The sequence below is a fragment of the Gymnoscopelus microlampas genome, assembly GCF_963454915.1.
Source record: "Gymnoscopelus microlampas genome assembly, chromosome: 6".
Taxonomy (NCBI): Eukaryota; Metazoa; Chordata; class Actinopteri; order Myctophiformes; family Myctophidae; genus Gymnoscopelus; species Gymnoscopelus microlampas.
The window spans coordinates 34,218,882-34,239,165 of record NC_139943.1 but is presented as its reverse complement, the minus strand read 5'-3'; the positions used below and the strand labels follow the sequence as shown (position 1 = coordinate 34,239,165).

General features: G+C 42.1%; 1 protein-coding gene across 1 annotated transcript in view; it reads left to right on the top strand.

The window, feature by feature from the left end:
• Nucleotides 1–312: 312 nt before the first annotated feature.
• LOC311046970 (nitric oxide synthase 1-like) overlaps nt 313–20,284 on the top strand; it is a gene marked incomplete at both ends in the record, with an annotated part of 20,354 nt that continues 382 nt past the window's right edge. Inside the window, 25 exons of the mRNA XM_084059550.1 lie at nt 313–816; nt 1,550–1,654; nt 2,065–2,207; nt 2,528–2,690; nt 4,147–4,238; nt 5,204–5,345; nt 5,438–5,577; nt 6,435–6,609; nt 7,652–7,753; nt 10,671–10,865; nt 11,017–11,105; nt 12,290–12,434; nt 13,429–13,533; nt 13,864–13,922; nt 14,020–14,127; nt 14,500–14,674; nt 14,811–14,946; nt 15,071–15,149; nt 15,333–15,526; nt 15,734–15,903; nt 16,497–16,707; nt 18,495–18,582; nt 18,772–18,890; nt 19,182–19,330; nt 19,723–19,917. Of these exons, the coding sequence (XP_083915676.1) occupies nt 313–816; nt 1,550–1,654; nt 2,065–2,207; nt 2,528–2,690; nt 4,147–4,238; nt 5,204–5,345; nt 5,438–5,577; nt 6,435–6,609; nt 7,652–7,753; nt 10,671–10,865; nt 11,017–11,105; nt 12,290–12,434; nt 13,429–13,533; nt 13,864–13,922; nt 14,020–14,127; nt 14,500–14,674; nt 14,811–14,946; nt 15,071–15,149; nt 15,333–15,526; nt 15,734–15,903; nt 16,497–16,707; nt 18,495–18,582; nt 18,772–18,890; nt 19,182–19,330; nt 19,723–19,917 (3,783 nt within the window). The remainder of the gene's footprint in view (nt 817–1,549; nt 1,655–2,064; nt 2,208–2,527; nt 2,691–4,146; nt 4,239–5,203; nt 5,346–5,437; nt 5,578–6,434; nt 6,610–7,651; nt 7,754–10,670; nt 10,866–11,016; nt 11,106–12,289; nt 12,435–13,428; nt 13,534–13,863; nt 13,923–14,019; nt 14,128–14,499; nt 14,675–14,810; nt 14,947–15,070; nt 15,150–15,332; nt 15,527–15,733; nt 15,904–16,496; nt 16,708–18,494; nt 18,583–18,771; nt 18,891–19,181; nt 19,331–19,722; nt 19,918–20,284) is intronic.

The following is a 20,284-nucleotide window of genomic DNA, read 5'->3' as shown; positions in this document are numbered from 1 at the left end:
TTGTGCGCCGGTGTCCTGCACCAAAAATAGCCAACCTTCAAGCTCCCAACAAATGCACTGGGACACGTTGTGAGCTTGTAGATCTGCCATTTCCGGTGAGGGACATGATGCGCAACTGAGCATTAATCAGGCTTTGACTCGCATGCCCTTTTTAGCTGATGATAAATCAGCACTTTGTAAACAAATAATCCTGTAAAGGCAATTTCCTCCAAAACTAATACTCTTCTCCCCCTCCTCTTCCTACAGAGCCATATCCCTGGGGACGCACAATCTCCGCACTTACATACACACATCAGAGCACACACCGGCACCATGCATAAGTCGGAGCCTACAGTCTGTCGGCTGCAACCCAACATCATCTCGGTGCGCCTGTTCAAGAGGAAAGTGGGCGGCCTGGGCTTCCTGCTCAAACAGAGGGTGTCCAAGCCGCCCATCGTCGTGTCGGACCTGATCCGTGGCGGTGTAGCCGAGGAATGTGGCCTGGTGCAGGTGGGAGACATCGTCCTGGCCGTCAACAACAAGCCCCTGGTGGACCTGTCCTACGAGCGGGCGCTGGAGACCCTGAAGAACGTATCGACCGAGAGCCACGCCGTGTTGATCCTGATGAGGGATGCGGGTGGCCGCGGGGTGCTGGTCAACGGGGTGGAGGACAACAATGAGCTGCTGAGGAGCCTGTGTTTGACTTTCAGGGACCTTGGTGTGGGAAACGACACGCCTCCCCCGCAGGTGTTGGATAATGATGCCGGCGCAGGTGAGGAACCAAAGAAGGAACCCACGCCAACAGAGCACACCGATCCTCCTGCTGAGAACGACATGGTAGGAAACTAAATGATAAACTTTCTGTTTCTGGCAAGTAACTCTGGTTGAGAAGGCCATTTTATCACCTCAACAAGGGACTATTGTGCCTTGAGCTGCCTGGAGAAGTGCAGAATGTTCAGTCAGTCCTATCAGTCCTCGAGTTCTCTGACACCTTTGATGATCCATTCAGGATCAGAGAACAGGCTACCGTGCCAGACAGTTCCCGTTCCCGTCTCCTTCTCCCTACTGTTTCATTGTCGCTGAATAAGACTCAAGGAGACAGACAGACAAACCATCTGTTATAGTTTATTATTTTTTATGGCACTTTTTTATTTCTATGAAACGCTATGAACTCATATTTAAATGTACCTTCCATTTCCCTTTCTGTCACACTTTTCCCTTTTACTTGTGTGGTTATTGTCCACATATGGTTGCCTGAGTATTATGGCCCCTCTTTATGACACAATGGTCTTTGATCATATCTGCAAGCATAGTGGTTTGTAAAATTACTTTTAATCCACATGACACTGATTTTAATCTTGCTTCTATTTAATGCACTTTGTTTCCTCTTTGTTTCTTTTATAACCCCCCCCCATTACTGCATATTGAGAGCCTGCACAAACCCTATTTCACCCACTTTTACCAGTAAATATTATGTTACAATAAAGTTTGAGTTAGATGAGTAGATAAGGCCTCTACAATCCCCTTGTTGGAGCGACTCACTGTCACATGTCTCTGTTCCTCCCCGCAGCTTCCAGGTCACGGTCCAGAAATCAAAGGCCCAAAGTTCCTGATGGTCAAGAACTTGGAAACTGGCAACGTGTACAATGATAACCTCCACCAGAAGTGCACCGAGGTGAGATTATGCTACAAACTACAAAGCAACATTGTTACCGGGTGCATATCTTTCTATAGGTTGGGTGGCCTACCCATTCTGCATAATGAATACTTTTTACTTTTGGCACATATTTTGATGCCAAAACGTTTGTACTTTCACTCAAGTGAATTTTGATTAAAAGTACAAAACCTTTACTTATTAATTTTTTACAATGTTGTATTGATATTTTCACTTTTAAGTACTTTTTCCACCACTGCTCTCTATAAAAGAAAGAATAGTCATTGTGTGTATTGTGTGTAATGTATTTCTCTATGAAAGACAGAATAGGCACCTCTGTAATCTATGAAAGAAGGAATAGTCATCATGTGTAATGTGATGTCTATGAAAGAAGGAATAGTCATCATGTGTAATGTGATGTCTCTCTCCAGATGCCTGTATGCGCCAAGGAGGTGTGTTGGGGTTCAAAGATGATGCCCCAACGGCAAAGTTACTGTCTCCGCATGCGAACCCAAGACGAGGTGATCCCGCTGGCCACTGACTTCATAAACGAATACTTCACCTCCATTAAAAGGCAAGCACACAGCTTCATAGACCAATCTACCTCTCCATTAGCCCATTAAGACCTGAAGCCGATTCTACAAATGTTTTCTAAATCCCAACAGTATTCTGAAAAAACGTATGTTTCTATATCAGTGGCGCTCAAATTCTTTCATGTCAAGGACCCCCACAATTATATGTATTTGGCCGCCGACCCCCATCTCAAAATATTTGTTCCAGGGACCCCCAGAAGCAAAGATTTGAGTTCAAAAGGTTCGCTTTGATTTTCTATCACTTTGAATGACTTGTAACTGATTTTCTATGACTTCCATGGTGTGACTGTGCTGGGTTCAGGGCTGGCTCCAAGCCCCATGTGGAAAGACTGGAGGAGGTGATCAAGGAGATTGGGGATACGGGAACCTACCAACTGAAGAGCACTGAGCTCATTTATGGTGCCAAGCAAGCCTGGAGAAATTCTGCCCGCTGCATCGGGAGGATTCAGTGGTCCAAATTACAGGTGGGGCTACTGGTAACAGGCAGTGGTGTAAAGTAACTAGTCAATTTACTCAAGTATTGTACTTAAGTACAATTTTGAGGTACTTTTACTTTAATGGAGTATTTAAAATTACATCTCAGAGGCAAATATTGTACTTTTACTCCACTACAATTATTTGTAGACTTTAATTACTAGTAACTTTGCAGATATAAATGATTACATTATGAAACATACATTAACCACTTTAGCCTTATTTTATACCTAGGCTATTTGAAAATAGCTGATCTACAAGCTCACAACGTGTCGCATCGCGACACGTTGTGAGCTTGTAGATCTGCTATTTTCAAAAGTTTAGTACTTTAACTTTTGGTACTTTAAGTACATTTTGATACCAATACTTTTGTACTTTAACTCAAGAACATTCTGAATTCCGGATTTGTACTTCTAACGTAGTACTTCTACATTGCAGGATTGATACTTTTACTTAAGTAAAAAACTATGAGTACTTTTTCCACCACTGGTAACAGGAAGAGTGGGCACTAAGGAAGAGTGTTTTGTCCAAAATGTTGAAAAATTAAATATTTGGACAATATTTTTTACATAATGTAAAGTATTCATGATTAGATATGCTTAAACATTCGACAACTAAGGTCTAATATTTCTACAATTGCTACACATTGCTACAAAACCTGTATATCCAGTCATTTTGGGCCATAAACAAGAAGTTGAATGATAAAATTAAGTCTGATAATGATGTACCGTGTATGTGTCACATCAAGTATATTTTACATTACTTCAGACCATTTTTCAAATATTGTATTATTTTGGACAAAATAGCCAATTTTACATCGAGGTGCCCACTCTTCTTGTTTCCAGGCTACTACACAAACTACAGTAGCCTACAATTCAACTGTGCGCTCCATCTGTGCTTGGTTGGTTGGTTGTAGTCATTCTAGAGATATTGGTCAAAAGCTACCGTACTGCGATCAACCATAGATTTAGAACAGTATAGAATGGCCAGTTCAAATAGCATGTGCTCTGCTTCTGTGTCAAAAAGCCAGAGGAGGTAACCAATCGTGCCTCTGTGGCACGTTTTTTTGTGTTACGGTGGATTGAATGGTATCTATAACAATGAGCGTTATCGGGTCCCCCAGCAATTAGGTGGCTGTGAACGTGGAAGTAGGGCACTTATACAACCTATACTCTGTATCTATTAAATCACTGTTATTTTTTGTGAAGCTGACTAAAGATTTCATGAATTCATAACGCTCTTTCTTTAAAATTAACTCGATGCTATCGTAGACTTTAGACTAGTGTTGTACACATCACATGGCTGAAGACCCAACACAGTCACACATAAAAATAAAATAAAAAGTTGAACCAATTCAGTTCATACCCAATGATATATTTCTGCCGTGTTTTAACCAGATTTGAGCTGCTCCAGAGTTTGTGCTTCATCATGACATTTGTTTTTCAGGTGTTTGACGCTAGGGACTGCACAACTCCTCATGAAATGTCCAACTACATCTGCAATCACGTCAAATATGCCACCAATAAAGGAAACATTAGGTGGGAATCCTTTAGTAATGCTTTATACATCCCCCTTTTTCCCATCTGTCATTCCATGTACAGTATCTCATCAACCCCTCTCTGTCACTACCCTCTCTCAACCCACTGTCCATCTGTCAGCGTGTGCACCGTCTCTTAGCGCTTTCTCTGACACTGTGTATTGCCTCTCCCATATGTCAGTCTCTTTGTGTACTAACCATTGTTCGCTGGCTTGGCAACACACCCCGCTAGCGAGCAGTCACGCTTGGCACACCCGCAGACAGTGTTGGCTCGCCCATCGGTGACACCTCACGTTTACACTACTGGCTGACATTACTGCACGTGATATCCCTGATATCTACAGTATGTTGATGAGGGCTACTGTGCTGTAGCTAGCACGTCTGTCACTACTTTTGCCAGGTTTGATTCGGTCAGTAGCATAGTATGTGAAAGTTGAAAAGATGTTTTGCAAAAACATTCTAAAGCTTAGAGCTTTGACAGCCATACTTGGTTCTGCCATAGATCTTTTTAATTTTTTACCGTAAGGGTCCGTTTGGCACACTCTCCTTTGCACACTGTCAGAGTTAAATTAACATTTTACAGTGTCTCGAGTCGAGCTAAGAGATTTCTAGAAGTTGTTTGGTGCTGCATGTCACCACTGCCCTCACACCAGCTGTTCTTTGTTTTTTTACGATCTGCATGCCATCAAACACGCTCAGATATGGTATGTCGGTTATCTATTTGCTCTGGTCCATAGCGCTAAGGAGAACGCTATGGACCAGAGCTACAGAGCTATTATTATCTCCGCCAGGCCGAAAGGCATGGCGAGAGAGTATGTTTTATTTTCTTTGCAATGTGAAAATCCCTAGCTAGCAAAAATCTAATCTACAGTAGTATATCATGTTCAGATATCAACATGCTAATGTGTGTGTGTGTGTGTGTGTGTGTGTGTGTGTGTGTGTGTGTGTGTGTGTGTGTGTGTGCAGGTCAGCTATTACCATATTTCCTCAGAGGACAGATGGTCTACATGACTTCCGGGTATGGAACGGTCAGCTAGTAAAGTACGCAGGCTACAAGTTGCCTGATGGAAAGATCATTGGAGATCCTGCCAGTGTAGAGTTCACTGAGGTAGGAATGATGGGTAGTTGCAGTGAAGTTGCAATAAAACATATTTTTGATCAATGTCGTCCGATCACTTCCCTTTTGGTCTCTGTCCTTAGCTCTGCATCCAGCAGGGATGGAAGCCCCCAATGGGGAAATTTGACGTCCTGCCCCTCCTTCTGCAAGCCAACGGGCAAGATCCGGAGATGTATGAGATCCCTCCAGAGGACATCCTGGAGGTGGACATCATACACCCCAGGTGAGTTTAAAGAATGTTCAAACATGTCCTTCACTCTTAAGCCATTAAGACCTGGAACACACCTGTGTCATTTTAAGATTTCTTTGGCTATTCAAAAATAGCAGATATACTGTACAAGCTCTATGAGCTTGTAAATCTGCTATTATGGCTTTTTTTTTTCTCCACTAGTCCTCATTATGCAGTGTCCTGACACTCAAACATGCACTGAATGAGCATCAGGACACTGCAAATGAGGATTAGTGGAACAAAAACTTTGGAGCTAGTAAAAGAGGCGATTTTCGTTGTTACACACTACTCCATTATGCCAGTGGGAGGGGTCTCCACAATGGACAACATTGGCTTTTATGAAAAAAAAATCAACTGCCCCTGGTATATTGGTGAGTGATTAGCGACACATCAAAGCAAACACCTAATATGACTGGATCTCTCCTTTAAGAAGGAACCTGACCATGCAGTGCTTAACCAAGCAGCACAATGTTAAAACAATTGTAAAACTCACAGGTAACCAGCGAAGGGCATTTATCTTAGTGTGTGTAAAAGGCCTGGCAGCAGCGTTTTGTATCAGTTGCAGTCTTTGTATAATTGCACTTGCTGATAAGTGAATAAAGTGCATTACAATAGTAAAATCTGGAGGAGCTAAAAGCATGGATGCCCTATTCTAGGTTTGCAGGGTAAGAAATGTATATTGTATATTCACTGAAGGAACACTCATAGATTGAACTTAATGCCTTTCACTGTTTTTATCTCTGGGCCTGGGAATTTGTGAGACAACACTGTATTGTATTGGATTAAGTTGCATGTCACAAAACCCTTTATTCAGGTACAGTATGTTGAATAAACGTTGTTTCCTTGCCCAGGTTTGAGTGGTTTAAGGAGCTGGGCCTGAAATGGTTCGTTCTACCAGCAGTGTCCAACATGATGCTGGATGTTGGGGGAATTCAGTTCACTGCCTGCCCCTTCAGCGGCTGGTACATGGGATCAGAGATTGGTGCGAGGGACTTCTGTGACAGCTCACGTTATAATATTTTGGAGGTAATGTTTTTGTATAACAATCATTCTCAAACTGTTTTGGCTTCAGTACCTCCTTTCCCTGATTTCTACTGTAAATCCAAATGCCCCCCTTTACCCATCTACAACATTTTGCTTAGCAATAGAAAACCACAGCTACAGTAGCACATGATGCTATGAATTAATAATAACCCTCTTTTGAAGAATATAACAGTACAACTAAGAAATTAATTGATTGAGTTGCAATTAGTGCCAGTAAGCCATGTAAGACCAAGGTACTCTTCATTTTCAAAGCCAATGTGTTCGACGTGCCGTGGATGGTATTTTTATGATTTTAACAACTCCACACATGAATGCCTTACACTAATCTAAATTTAGGACCCCCTCTAAAATGAGATGCTTCATCTCAAGGGGCTATCCTCTCAATAAATTCTGACCAAATCATATGCATTCTTATTATTCAAATCTTAAAAATGCAACTATTTTTACATCTTAACGAGTACAGAAGAGTAAAATTCTTTGGTTTTGGTTCCTCAACATTGTTGCAGCAATAGCAACAATTAAAGAAATACAGTAATAAAGAATAGCAACAATAGTAATCAAAATAATAAAGTATATACATTAGTCAGGGCACATGAGTCATAGCACACTAGACTACAGCATGTTAGCTACAGTAGGACACGCATTACAGTGTGCTCACATACTGTAAAGGATTTTAGAGCAATGCAGCATGACTTTGTGTTGGAGGCAATGTATTTTCATAACTGTGGCCAGTTCTGCTGTGAAAACAGCAGCACTGGCAAGAGTCAGGAGACCCAACACATTTGCATGTTGCATAGCCATAATTGCAAGGGGGAAATCTTTTATCTGGAGTTTGATGCTTTTCCTATTATTCTAATCACACCTAACACCTTCACCTCAAGTAGTGACAAATGCTACAAAGGCCTTAATGCAAACTATGATGGCCATCTCGCAACCCTCAGAATACTACAGAACATCATACTGTGTCATTGTCATATTACGTCTGCAATGAAATAATGCTGTCCTTACATTCCTTGCCATGTAGGAAGTAGGTATGAGGATGGGCTTGGACACCAGGAAGATCTCTTCCCTATGGAAGGACACAGCGCTGGTGGAGATCAACATTGCTGTTCTCTACAGTTTCCAGGTGGGCTCCTCTTCATTCAACTGATGAGATTTGAATGCGGTATTTGTAGCATTTATAGTGTAAACACAGGTGTCAGTATTATATTTGATCTTGTCATTCAGGCTCTGCTACTGTACATCTTACTCCCTGCTCAACATAATTAGAAGACAGCCATTTCAGAGCACGGAGATAAAGCCCCCACCCCCATTACAGTTATATAACCCACAGAGGAGGCACGTAACCCACTCCAGTGTCTCTGCCTGAACTTTGCTCACCGGCTACGCATCATTTATGTCTTTGGTCAACATAACATTGCCTGATTCCCGTGGTGCAACACAGTACAAATACAGTTCAGAGGCGAATTCCAGCTAGTGGAGAACAATTTATAAATTCACAAGTTGACAAGTGTCAGCAGCACATACACATGCTCTCAGAATATAGAATACGTAACATTAGCCTCATAGCATAATTGCCTATGTCACTTTTTGGTCAAATTGACATTTTTGCCGAGCGCTACTCTCCTATCGCTGCTGCATCATTGTGACTTATTGCCTATGTCCTAAGCCAATCAGAACGCTTGTTACATTCCAAAATGACTTAAGCAGAAAGTGCTTTTAAGTAAACTTTTTTACTTGGGCTAAATTAGTTTTTGAATGTAACAAGAATTCTGATCTGTCTGAGAACATTGGCAATAAGGCAGAATGAATCAGCAGTGGTAGGAGAGTAGAGTTAGGCAGATAGAAATAAAGGCAGTAAACATGACTTAGGCAAGATGTGTTTTTTACTCATGATTGCCTAAGTCACCCTGATGACTTGGGCAGAAAGTGATTTTTTATTTGTTCCCTGAAAACGGAAAATGGTAAATGGAAAATGCTATGAGGCTAACGATACGTAACATACGTAACATTGGCAGATGTTCAGAAGAGGATGCATCCTCATCTACTGTTCCAAATGCTTATTCTGATTTTAACTTTTTTGCCATAGCTGTTTCTGATGTCCTACTTGCACTGACCTCTCTAGACCCAAAAAAGTCTCCCGGTCCTGATGGCCTTGACCCCTATTTGTTAAAAATAGCGGCGTCAGTTATAGCGGAACCGTTAACTGACATTTTCAACCTTTCTCTAGTATCTCAAAACATACCGGCTAAATGGAAGCAAGCGTATGTCTCACCCCTCCTCAAGGCTGGTGACCCCCTTGATGTAAACAATTATAGGCCAATTTCAAATCTTTCTGCCTTATCAAAGATTCTTGAAGCTCAGGTATCAGTGCAAGTAAAACACTTCTTGGAAGCGCATGTGATTTTAAATTCTATGCAATCTGGTTTTAGAGCAAAACATAGTACGGTCACGGCATGCCTAAATGTAATGGATGATATCAAGGATGCCTGGGAAGACAAACTTGTCTGCACTGCTCTATTTATTGACCTAACAAAGGCATTTGACACTGTCCATCACTCGATCTTGCTAAACAGACTCTCTAACATAGGTATGAGTCATAAGGTGACACATTGGTTTAAGAGCTACTTGGTTGGCCGAACACAATGCGTCAAAATGGGAGATATTGTGTCTGAGCCTGTAGCCATGGAAAAGGGAGTTCCCCAGGGCTCCATTTTAGGTCCCTTACTTTTTCTTATATACATAAACAACATTTGTAATCAATCACAGCACTCTAGGTATCATATGTATGCTGATGACACGGTTCTGTATACATGTGCGCCAACTATGGAATTGGCTGTAGCAAAGTTGTCTATTGATTTCATTGCCTTGCAGCAGGAATTACACAAAAGTAAACTGCTACTAAATGGAAAGAAAACTAAGGCCATCCTGTTTACGCCAGGTGCTTCTCCTGCCCCTTTAAGTATCACCACTCTGGATGGTACATCCATTGAGTGGGTGGATAATTATAAATATCTTGGGTTCTGGCTTGACAAGCATTTAAACTTCAAATTGCATGTAGATGCTCTGAGCAAGAAATTGAAATTTACTATAGGTTTCTTCTATAGATTGAAGGCATGCTTTGCCCGAGCTGCTCGCCAAAAACTGGTTGCAGGTCTGTTCTTGTCCCAGCTAGATTATGGTGATGCCATCTATAGGTTTGCTTGTCCTACTACATTGGCCAGTTTGGATCCTTTGTACCATTCGGCACTGAGATTTGTAACTCACTTACCCTTTAGGACTCATCATTGTACTGTGTATGCAGCAGTCGGCTGGTTCTCCTTACGTGCCCGTAGGCAGCAGCATTGGTACACTTTCATCTATAAGGCAATCTTGGGTGGAATTCTCCCCTCTTATATCTCCTCAAAATTCGAGGTGGTAAAGAATGGCCTCAATCTCAGATCTAATGCATGGATACGTTGTGTAGTACCGACTTTCTCATCTGAGGTGGGCAAAAAATGCCTTGCTTTTTATGGTCCATGGGCTTGGAATGACCTCCAAAAGAGTTTCAAACTTGCCACACTTATCTCTTTGCGAATGTTTAAAAGTTTCATTGTTGAGAAACTTGCTCATTCCTGTAATTGTTTGGATGTCTAAAAAAAAGAAGAAAAAAAAAGAAACACTATGTCATTGTACATGTGGGTAAAATTCTATGAATTGCTACATGTAATAATTTTGGATTAACTTGCTGGTAGGTTAACCGACTTGGTTGAGCTGAGTAATTAATTTAGTTTCACTAGGAGATTTGTTTTTAAGGTTCCTGGGAGTCATGGATGTATTAATATTATTGTTGTACTGATTTGTATGTTTGTTTTTGCAGAGATGTGAAATGTTTAATCTGCCCCTTGGCCAGTTCCCACTTGTAAAAGAGACTCTGTCTCAATGTGTTTTACTGGTTAAATAAAGGTTAAATAAAAAATAATCTCTTCTGATGAATCATTCAGCTGAGAGCTCTCTGACAGTCAACAATCATACATGACATCCCTGCTGCCCTCTGTCTCCAGATATCCAAAGTGACGATAGTAGACCACCACACAGCTGCGGAGACCTTCATGAAACACATGGACAATGAGCACAAGCTCCGGGGAGGCTGTCCTGCAGACTGGGTGTGGGTCGTGCCCCCCATGTCGGGGAGCATCACACCAGTGTTCGGCCAGGAGATGCTAAACTATCACCTTACTCCCTCCTTCGAGTACCAGGTGAGGGAATGCAAACAGACAGTATAGTCATGAGGGATGGATGATTTGTCATGCTACAGTACATGTACAGGGTGTTTTTTTCGTGTGCAGTACTAGATACCTAGTTAAGCTTCACACCAGTGTCTCTGTGCCTTCTCCTTATCTGAAACAGACAGATGCCTGGAAAGACTATGTGTGGAAGGCAGCGAACAACGGAACACCCACCAAAAAGAAAGCCATTGGATTTAAGAAACTGGCCAAGTAAGAATGCACTCTTTTAATAAGCCACGGCAAAAATATAAAAGTGTATTTATATCGGATGCAAAGTTTGATTTGTGTTTATTTACTTGCATGGTTTACATGATGTGAATACCAAGCCATTTCATTCCGTCATCAACCATGACCGAAATAACAAACTTTGGGCTCACCTGCACAAGTGCTGAAATCTTTGCCACTGAGCACACATTCTGTTCTGATTCTGATTCACACCTATTTATTCAGTGGAGAATTCAACTTTATGTCAACTGATTCACTGAATTGCTCTTACCTATAGAGCGTGCCAAAAAAACTGAAGGGGGCGTCAACAAGTGTCATTTGGTAGCGGCGGACATCTTTGGGGGGTATAAACAGGTTGACTTAACATTGCCCCCCCCCCCAAGTATGTCTGTAGCTACTGTGCCATCCATCCGCTACTTTTGACTTGATCTGCAGTGTCTGCTGAAATGAATCACATGACCGGGAGAAGCATCTGTGTCATTTTTAGATTTGACCTAAAAAGCATCATTTTACACTTTGGCTATTAAAAAATAGCAGATATACAAGCTCATAGCGCAATACCGAGTGCCACGCTATGAGCTTGTAGATCTGCTATTTTTGAGAAATCGTGAAAATGCGTGCAAATCTTTGAATATATATTTTTTGAAGCGAACATTTGTAACTCAAATCTTTGCTTCTGGGGGTCCCTTGAACAAAATATTTTAAAAAGATTGAGAACCACTGACATAGTAACATTAGTTTTTTCAAAAAAGCAGTTAGAATTTAGAAGACATTTGTAGAATCGGCTTCAGGTCTCAATGGGTTAAAGCCATGAAGCCAGACTTTTGCCAAGACTTTTGCCAAGACTTTTGGCCATGACCGGGGCGGTTGTGTTCGCTCTCACATTTCTAGTTCTTCAATGATGCAGTTTCTCATCAGTTTTTTCCCCTCACATTCATTCACTACAGGGGAGTTTTTCTTTGCTCGCTCATGCGGTAATTGTGGGGTTTATGTAAATTAAAGAGTATGGTTTAGGCCTGCTCTTTGTAAAGCGTCATCATGAGAGCTTTCGTTGTGATTTGGTGCTATATAAATAAAATTGACTTGACTTTAATCTATTTCTATACTTTTTTCCATCTATCATTCTATACTCCCCCCTCCTCTCTGTCTCTCTCTCCCCTTCTCTGCAGGGCTGTGCAGTTCGCAAACAGGTTATTTGGTAAAGCAATGGCCAAGAGAGTCAAGGCCTCCATATTGTATGCCACTGAGACGGGCAAGTCCCAAGACTACGCCAAAACCCTCTGTCAAATCTTCAATCACGCTTTTGACGCAAAGGTACCATTAGAATACTCAAGAGAGATGGGTAATGTCTACCTGTATTTGTGCTGTTGTCTGATGGGAAGGGGAGCAGTTGGATCTCGGTCTGGGCCCAGCCCCAGGGCCCAGACCTGGTCCTGAATCCGACATGGCCCAGCAAGTAGAACGAATAAAGGGCAGAGAGGAAGCAAATAAGGCTTTTGTCACATTTTCTTCTGCTCACATGCATGAAAGTGCGGGGCGTCTGAATTGAGATTCATCCAGCCAGGCATTGAGCTGTAGTTTAAGATGAGATCTGAAAGCACCCCTGGCGGTGTAAATGACTTTGGACGAAGAATAATAACATGAGTAGCTCTCTCAATCATGTAGTGTTTTGGCTCCAGGACATTTTGCTTCATTTTCCTTGTTCCCAATGTGATCAATCATGCAACAAGCGATTGTGTTGCATGCATGAGTGTGTACGCGTGTGTGTGGTTCTGGTTCAGGGACAGATGAGAATGCCTGGGGCCATTCCTGCTTGTCATGTAGATGAGGATAGTTGTCTCTTCACACTGATTGTGTGGCACACTGACATTATAGTGCTGAGTGCTAATTAATTATATGGAAGCAGCGAGTACATTATCAACTTGTTGCCTGGGCAGAGTGTTCATTACAGCATTGTGCGGTGGTCTTCAACGAAGACCCCCTGCAACAAAGTGTTGCAGATTCAACTTTTTCATAGATTTCATAGATAGCTTCATAGACTTGTTTGACAGCACTGTCAATGTGTAGCGTTGTGTTTGATTCATGTTAATGTGTATTTTCAGACAGTCAACCATTTAAACCCTCAATACTTAGAAAACTTGTACTTTGTCAGCTTTTCCCCCCTACACCAAACCTAGCCTTTGCAGAAAATAGCCGTTTTGTTGATTATCATATTATATTCATGTGTTATCTTTGAGGGACCCTACAACCCTTTTTTTCTGCAATTACATTTTTTCTAAGAGCTTTTTTCTTCTTCTGTTGTCTGCAGGTAATGTCCATGGAAGAATATGACATGGTGCACCTGGAGCATGAGACATTGGTGTTAGTGGTGACCAGTACCTTTGGCAACGGAGATCCACCAGAAAATGGAGAGGTGTGTGTGTGTGTGTGTGTGTGTGTGTGTGTGTGTGTGTGTGTGTGTTTTATTTTTTACTTGAGTATTTGTATTTTGGATACATCACTGTAGCCTATTTCAAAGACAAATATTGTACTTTTGACTCAATTCTAATTCTAGGAAGGATAACATCTAGCATAACATTTGACTGTACGACCTGCACTGTTAACAAGCATGTTAATAAAGCTTTGTCCACCACTGAATATTTGCATGCATGTTTAACAAACCACACCAACATACCTCAGGATTCATACAACACATTGATTATGCATATGTATCAAAAACAACCTGTCGTTTGCATCTTTGTAGAAATTTGGAGCTGGCTTGATGGAGCTGAGCTGCCCAACACTTGACACAGAAGAAGTGAAGTGAGTTGAACTGTGTGGGCAGTAGTTGGCATGTGGAGTTTCAAGCTTTCAGTTCAGTTTCCAACCTCTTGTTTCTGTGTTTCCACCTGTCTTCTAGGTCCTACAAGGTGCGTTTCAACAGTGTCTCCTCCCACTCGGACCCTCGAAAGTCCTCCAGTGACGAGGCAGGTATGTTCGGAAGTACCGGACCCTTCGCCAATGTCAGGTAATCAAAACAGAAATCATGCATGGACCTCAATAGGTCATAGGTTGACTCATAGGTTTGGTATATTTGTAGTGCGCACCGCATCGCACCACTCTCAGAGTGTGATTCCATGTCCTAGATTTCTCTAGGACATGGAATTATCTCAGAAAAAAACACACCTCTAACCCACAATCCCAATTTTAACCATTTAATGACCCTAAAACAGTTCTGTTGGAATTAAAACCTTCTTCAACATTCAAACTGTGTAAATATGGAAAAAAAACGAAAATCACAAAAAAAATAAAAGATTGCACTGTTTAAAAAGGGCCGACTTGAGGGCCATTTCTCTAGCCCCAGTCACCACTGATCTTCACTCTTTCTTCCTCTTTGTAGGTACTCAGTGTTTGGCCTTGGCTCTAGGGCCTATCCACACTTCTGTGCCTTTGCCCACACTGTTGACACTCTGTTTGAAGAACTGGGGGGCGAGCGCATCCTAAAAATGGGAGAGGGGGACGAGCTGTCTGGCCAGGAGGAGTCCTTCAGAACCTGGGCCAGGAACGTTTTTAAGGTCGGTGCCTTACACACAGTCGCCCTTTGGGCTTCAGGTCTTTATGCTGATTACGGTCGTGGGGAAGTTCTGTGTTTTTACACATATTTTTTTACAGTGCACTCATCTTTTGGCTTACTTTTGTTGCATGTCAAAGGCGGCCTGTGAGGTGTTCTGTGTCGGAGACGTGAACATGGACCAAGCAAACAACTCCTTGATCGTCAATGACCGCAGCTGGAAGAAGAGCAAGTACCGCCTGACCTACGTCAAAGAGGCCCCGGTGCTCACGGAAGGTACTCACTGGCCCAGTGATGACAAAACCACTATACACCATTGATTACTCGATTTTCAGGCAAAGAAATCTTGAGGTTAGAATACAAGGCTTAATGTGATAACTGTGAATGTGACTGCCAACAGCATTGTACGCAATTCACAAGAAGAAGGTGTACGGCGCCAAGATGGTGGAATCTCTAAATTTGCAAAGTCCTAAATCTGAGTAAGTTTATGGTTTCATGGGACTGGGATTTAAACATTTTCATGATGTGAAAACAAAAGAAGAAATTGAGTTGGTTACGCTAAACAGCAAATTGTGAAACATTATTTATCAAATAGCGCATTATAGCAATCTGGAAGGGACTGAAAATGGTGTGTCACTATTCACCCCTCTACTCTTTCACAGTCGTACCACTGCGTTTATTCGGCTCAACACAAATAACCACGAGGGCCTGAAATACCTGCCCGGTGACCATGTGGGCGTCTTCGCTAGCAACCAAGTGGACCTGGTGACAGCTCTCATAAAGAAGCTGGAGGATGGTCCACCCGCTGATCAAATCTTCCAATTGGAGTTCGTGGAGGAGAGGAACACTGCCTCGGGTGGGTAATGTGTCTGTTTGGCAGTGGTGTAAAGTAACTAAGTACATGTGCTACTTAAGTACAGATTTTCTTTTTCAGTTCCATTGTCAGAGTCACAGACTTGTAACGGTCAATTTAGAACCCCTAAAGGAACCCAGAGAGTCCCTGGAATCCACTTTGAGAACCACTGGTGTAATAAACTACCTTCACGTTCTTCTGTCACTACAGGTACGATCAGTAACTGGTCACCGGAAAGTCGTATCCCTGCCTGCACCATATTCCAAGCCTTCAAGGACTTCCTGGACATCACCTCCCCGCCCAGCCCTGTGCTGCTGCAGCAGTTTGCTAACCTGGCAACCGATGAGAAACAAAAGGAGAAACTAGAGCTCCTCAGTAAGGTAATTCATTTAGCATTCAGCTCAATCATTAGCGCTCCTTCTCCGTGCTCTCTCGTGGGCCATGCTCTTGTGTTGAACTTGCTGCAAGTTTTGAAAATAGGCAAATTGTTTGGTTTAGCTTTTTTTGTGAGGAAAAAGTTGTTTATTCTGTTGTATTCTGCTGGCAATTTGTTCAACAATTTGTTCAACATTACTACACTACAATTATTTGAAAACTTCAGTTACTAGTTGCTTTTAAGATTTTGATAAAACATACATTAACCACTTTAGCCCTATTTTATACCTGGGCTATTTGAAAATAGCCGATATACAAGCACACAACGCGTCGCATCGCGACACGTTGTGAGCTTGTATTTTCAAATATTTTAGTACTTTTACTTTTGGTACTTTAAGTACATTTTGATGCCAATACTTTTGTACTTTTACTCAAGTAAATTTAGAATTCTGGACTTTTACTTAACACGTAACAAAGTATTTTCTATATTGCAGTATTGGTACTTTTACTTAAGTAAAGAAGTTGAGTACTTTTTCCACCACTACCTGTGAGACCAAGTGACACCTCTGCAATCCCCCTTCCTCCTTGACCCCCCCAGGGCCTGCAGGAGTATGAGCAGTGGAAGTGGTACAACAACTCCACGTTGGTGGAGGTGCTGGAGGAGTTCCCGTCCATTCAGATGCCAACCACCCTGCTGCTCACTCAGCTGCCTCTGCTGCAGCCTCGCTACTACTCCATCAGCTCCTCACTGGACGCGCATCCCAATGAGGTCCACCTCACCGTGGCCGTGGTCTCCTACCGAACCCGAGGTACTATACCGTACGCACTGCCTCAATGCTGGAGCTATAGGGCTGTCGACGATCGTGACGTTTTACTGGACGATGAATTGTCATACAAATACACAGATGTAACATCATGCAACCCACAGAATCATACATTTAACTTAGATGGCACACCACTGGAGGAGGCTGGGGAGGTGGAGGGAGTTTTATAACAGCTGACAGCTGCAGGAACGCTCGATTTCTGTTTGGCTTTGTAAACAAAAATTGCACAGGCCAGATATGACAAATAACTTCAATATTCAAAGAAATGACTGACAATGATCGATACTAATAATCAAAATAAATAATGTAGGCCTACTATGCAAAATAGCCGATCTACAAGCTGTAGTGAGCTTGTAGATCTGCTATTTCCACTATTTTTGAAAATATTGGAAAGAGTATGAACTTTTTCAACTTGAAACGATTATGACGATTTTGCAAAAAATAGCGATTAGGCGATTATGTAATAATTATGACAGGCTTACCTGGGGCTCCGTGATCCATTCAAGAGTCACTCGAATACAAGCACTCTCCTCCTTCTGATTTAAAGTGCTACTTAGGTAAAATTCCTTTTACTGTGACTGATTGACAGGGGATGCTAGGTGTTCCCATTAAAGAAGTTTGCTTGCTCTCTTGCTCTTTTTCAAGGCCTTGAGGAGCAATTAATTCTGTTTGTCTGGCCTCCCTGTCAGGTTCCTACAGGGAGGCCTCAAATGGCTGTATTCTTGACATTCCATTAGCAAGACAATTAAGCTCGAGCACGGCCGATGGCATAGAGCAGAGTTTTTAAAATATAATTTAAATTTAAATCATGAGTGATTGATTATTATGATTTTTTTGCTGGCAGACAGGGTACCTCGTACCCGCACAGTGGTTCTTTTGATGTCACTGCTTGAAAGTCGCCACTGATGACTGAAAAAGTCAATTGAGTCAGCCTGTCTGAGGAAATATTCTGGTGGTTCAGAGGACTTATAGGCTTGAAAGTTATTTTGGCAACACCAGTCTAATCCATAGGGCCAACATGAGACCTGAAATTGGAACTACAGTATCTGGGGAATATCTATTGACTGTGTTTTGCCAGCAGGATTTGGTCCAATATATATTATATATATATATTTGTTTTTATCTCCAAAACACTGTGCTGTATGTACATACCACTTTGTTCTAAATGGTGTTTTCTATGCTGGCTCTCTCTCAAATGTTTACGTTAGCACATACAGTACGGTTTGACAAGGCTTTCACATCTACAGCATACATCTAATAGGTTGTACTTAAAAGCTTCCAAGCCCTTAGACTACCAAGCAGTGAGCAAACATCACCAGCTGCAACTCACTGCAACTAAAATTTGTCTTCATTTCCCCCTCTTTCCTCTTATTAGATATGCGTGCATGCCCATGAGTGTGCACTGATGACTATAAGTAGTTGATTTACAGTTATTTCCTCTATAGCGCAGATACATTGAACATTGCATTGTGGGTAGTCTACCTGTGTTCCAGGGTGTCCCCAGCAAAATTGGTTTAACCAGTTTAACCCGCATCGGCTATTTGAAAATAGCCCATCTACAAGCTCACAACGTGTGTGACGCGTTGTGAACTTGTAGATCTGCTATTTTCAAAACAATCTTGAGAAAATGTGGACATGTACCTATATTTCTGGTCCATGACCAAATATATCATTTCGTAAGCATGTCAAAAAGTTTGAGAACCACTCATTTAAAGGGTGCAAATGGGAGGAGTCAGGAAGTCTAAATATCCCGTTTGATAACTGTCATTCAGATGGAGAGGGTCCCGAACACCATGGAGTGTGTTCATCCTGGCTCAACAGAATAAAGAAGGACGAGATGGTGCCGTGTTTCGTCAGAGGGTAAACTTGTTTCTCTTAAGAATATATCCAACAATATATTTTGTGCTGTATTGTGTGGTTTGTCATTATGTGATTAATTAATTTCCTATTTCAGTCAGTTCTGTTAATTAAACCGATTAATTTTATTCATTAGCATCATCAATAATTGAAGGTTTATTTGGTTAAAGTCAGTTATGTTGATTCTTCTAGGGCGACGTCGTTCCATCTTCCCAAGGAGAACAAGTCCCCCTGCTTCCTGATTGGGCCAGGAACAGGCATCGCTCCCTTCAGAAGCTTCTGGCAACAGAAACTCTTTGAGCGCGAAATGGGTTGGTCTGATGCACTTTCAGAGACTAGTCCTACCTATTGTCACCTCACAGAGAGGTTCATGTGAAATCCACATCGTAAAATGATTTTAACACTATGCATGATGTGGTTGATTAAAATCATACCCGAGATGAAGTGCAAAGTGCTGCTACAGTGTGCATAATTGTGTAACAATAGTATTCTGATTAAATCTGAGGCACAATCTCAGGCCATAGTTAAACAAGACACTGTAAGTTAACTCATTGTTGCTGTACCATTCAGCAAAGTAAAGTCAAGGTATGTCCCCTCCCCAGGGATTGAGACGAGTCCCCTGTATCTGGTGTTTGGCTGCCGCCAGTCTGAGACGGACCACATCTACAAGGACGAGACCGTTGATGCCTTGAACAAGAAGGTGTTCAAGGGACTCTATACAGCCTACTCAAGAGAGCCCAGCATGCCAAAGGTACCACAACAAATTCAACGGATGATTGCGTTTGTCACAGATCTTTAGAATACTCTAAATGCTACAGAACATACTCGTATGAACAGGACACAGCATCCCCACATACAGTAGATATGAGTTAGTCAAGTGTTGATATTCCTTATCTTTTTCCATTTAATGGCCTCATCTCTTTTTAACTGTGTGGTGCCAGGTGCCAAAGACAAAATGCAGATGTTCAGCTCAAAAGTGAACAGCTCCACGCAAGGCGCAATTTCACTTCACTGTGTTTGATTCTCACTCTTTGTCCCCCACTCCCCCTCATCTTTCTTGCCTTGTCTGTCATCTCCTCTCCTTTCTCTTTGCTCACGCTTAATGCCCATGCACTCTGTCTCGCTCACTGTTACCTCCGTCAGAAATATGTCCAGGACGTGCTGCGCGAGCAGCTGTCAGAGAGGATGTACCACTGCCTGAGGGACGAGGGGGGACACATCTACGTGTGCGGGGACGTGACCATGGCGGATGACGTCCTGAAGACGATCCAGCAGATCATCAAGGTGCAGGGTAACATAAGCCTGGAGGACGCCAGCTTCTTCATGAACAAACTCAGAGTAAGGCTTGAATTACTCGATTGCACAATGATGTATCATGTAGGCATGAAAGATGTCCACCATATGCTGGCTGCCGTCACTGTCAACACATTATCACCCACTGGCTTCTCTACGTCAATGAGGGAAGAGAATGGGGGGTCCACACTTAACCAAGCACTTAGCCAAGCACTTCAATACACTACCGGCTTGTCAATTTGGTACATTGGTACTTTTTTTTGTTTTTGTGGAAGGAAAGAGTTAGAGGAAAGGGCAGAAGTTCTATATTCACACTGAACACACAAATATGATTGTAAGCTATTTGTGCACTGCTGACATTATTATAGTGCATGACATCATATGTCTGTATCCGTGCGGATATTTTAAGGTG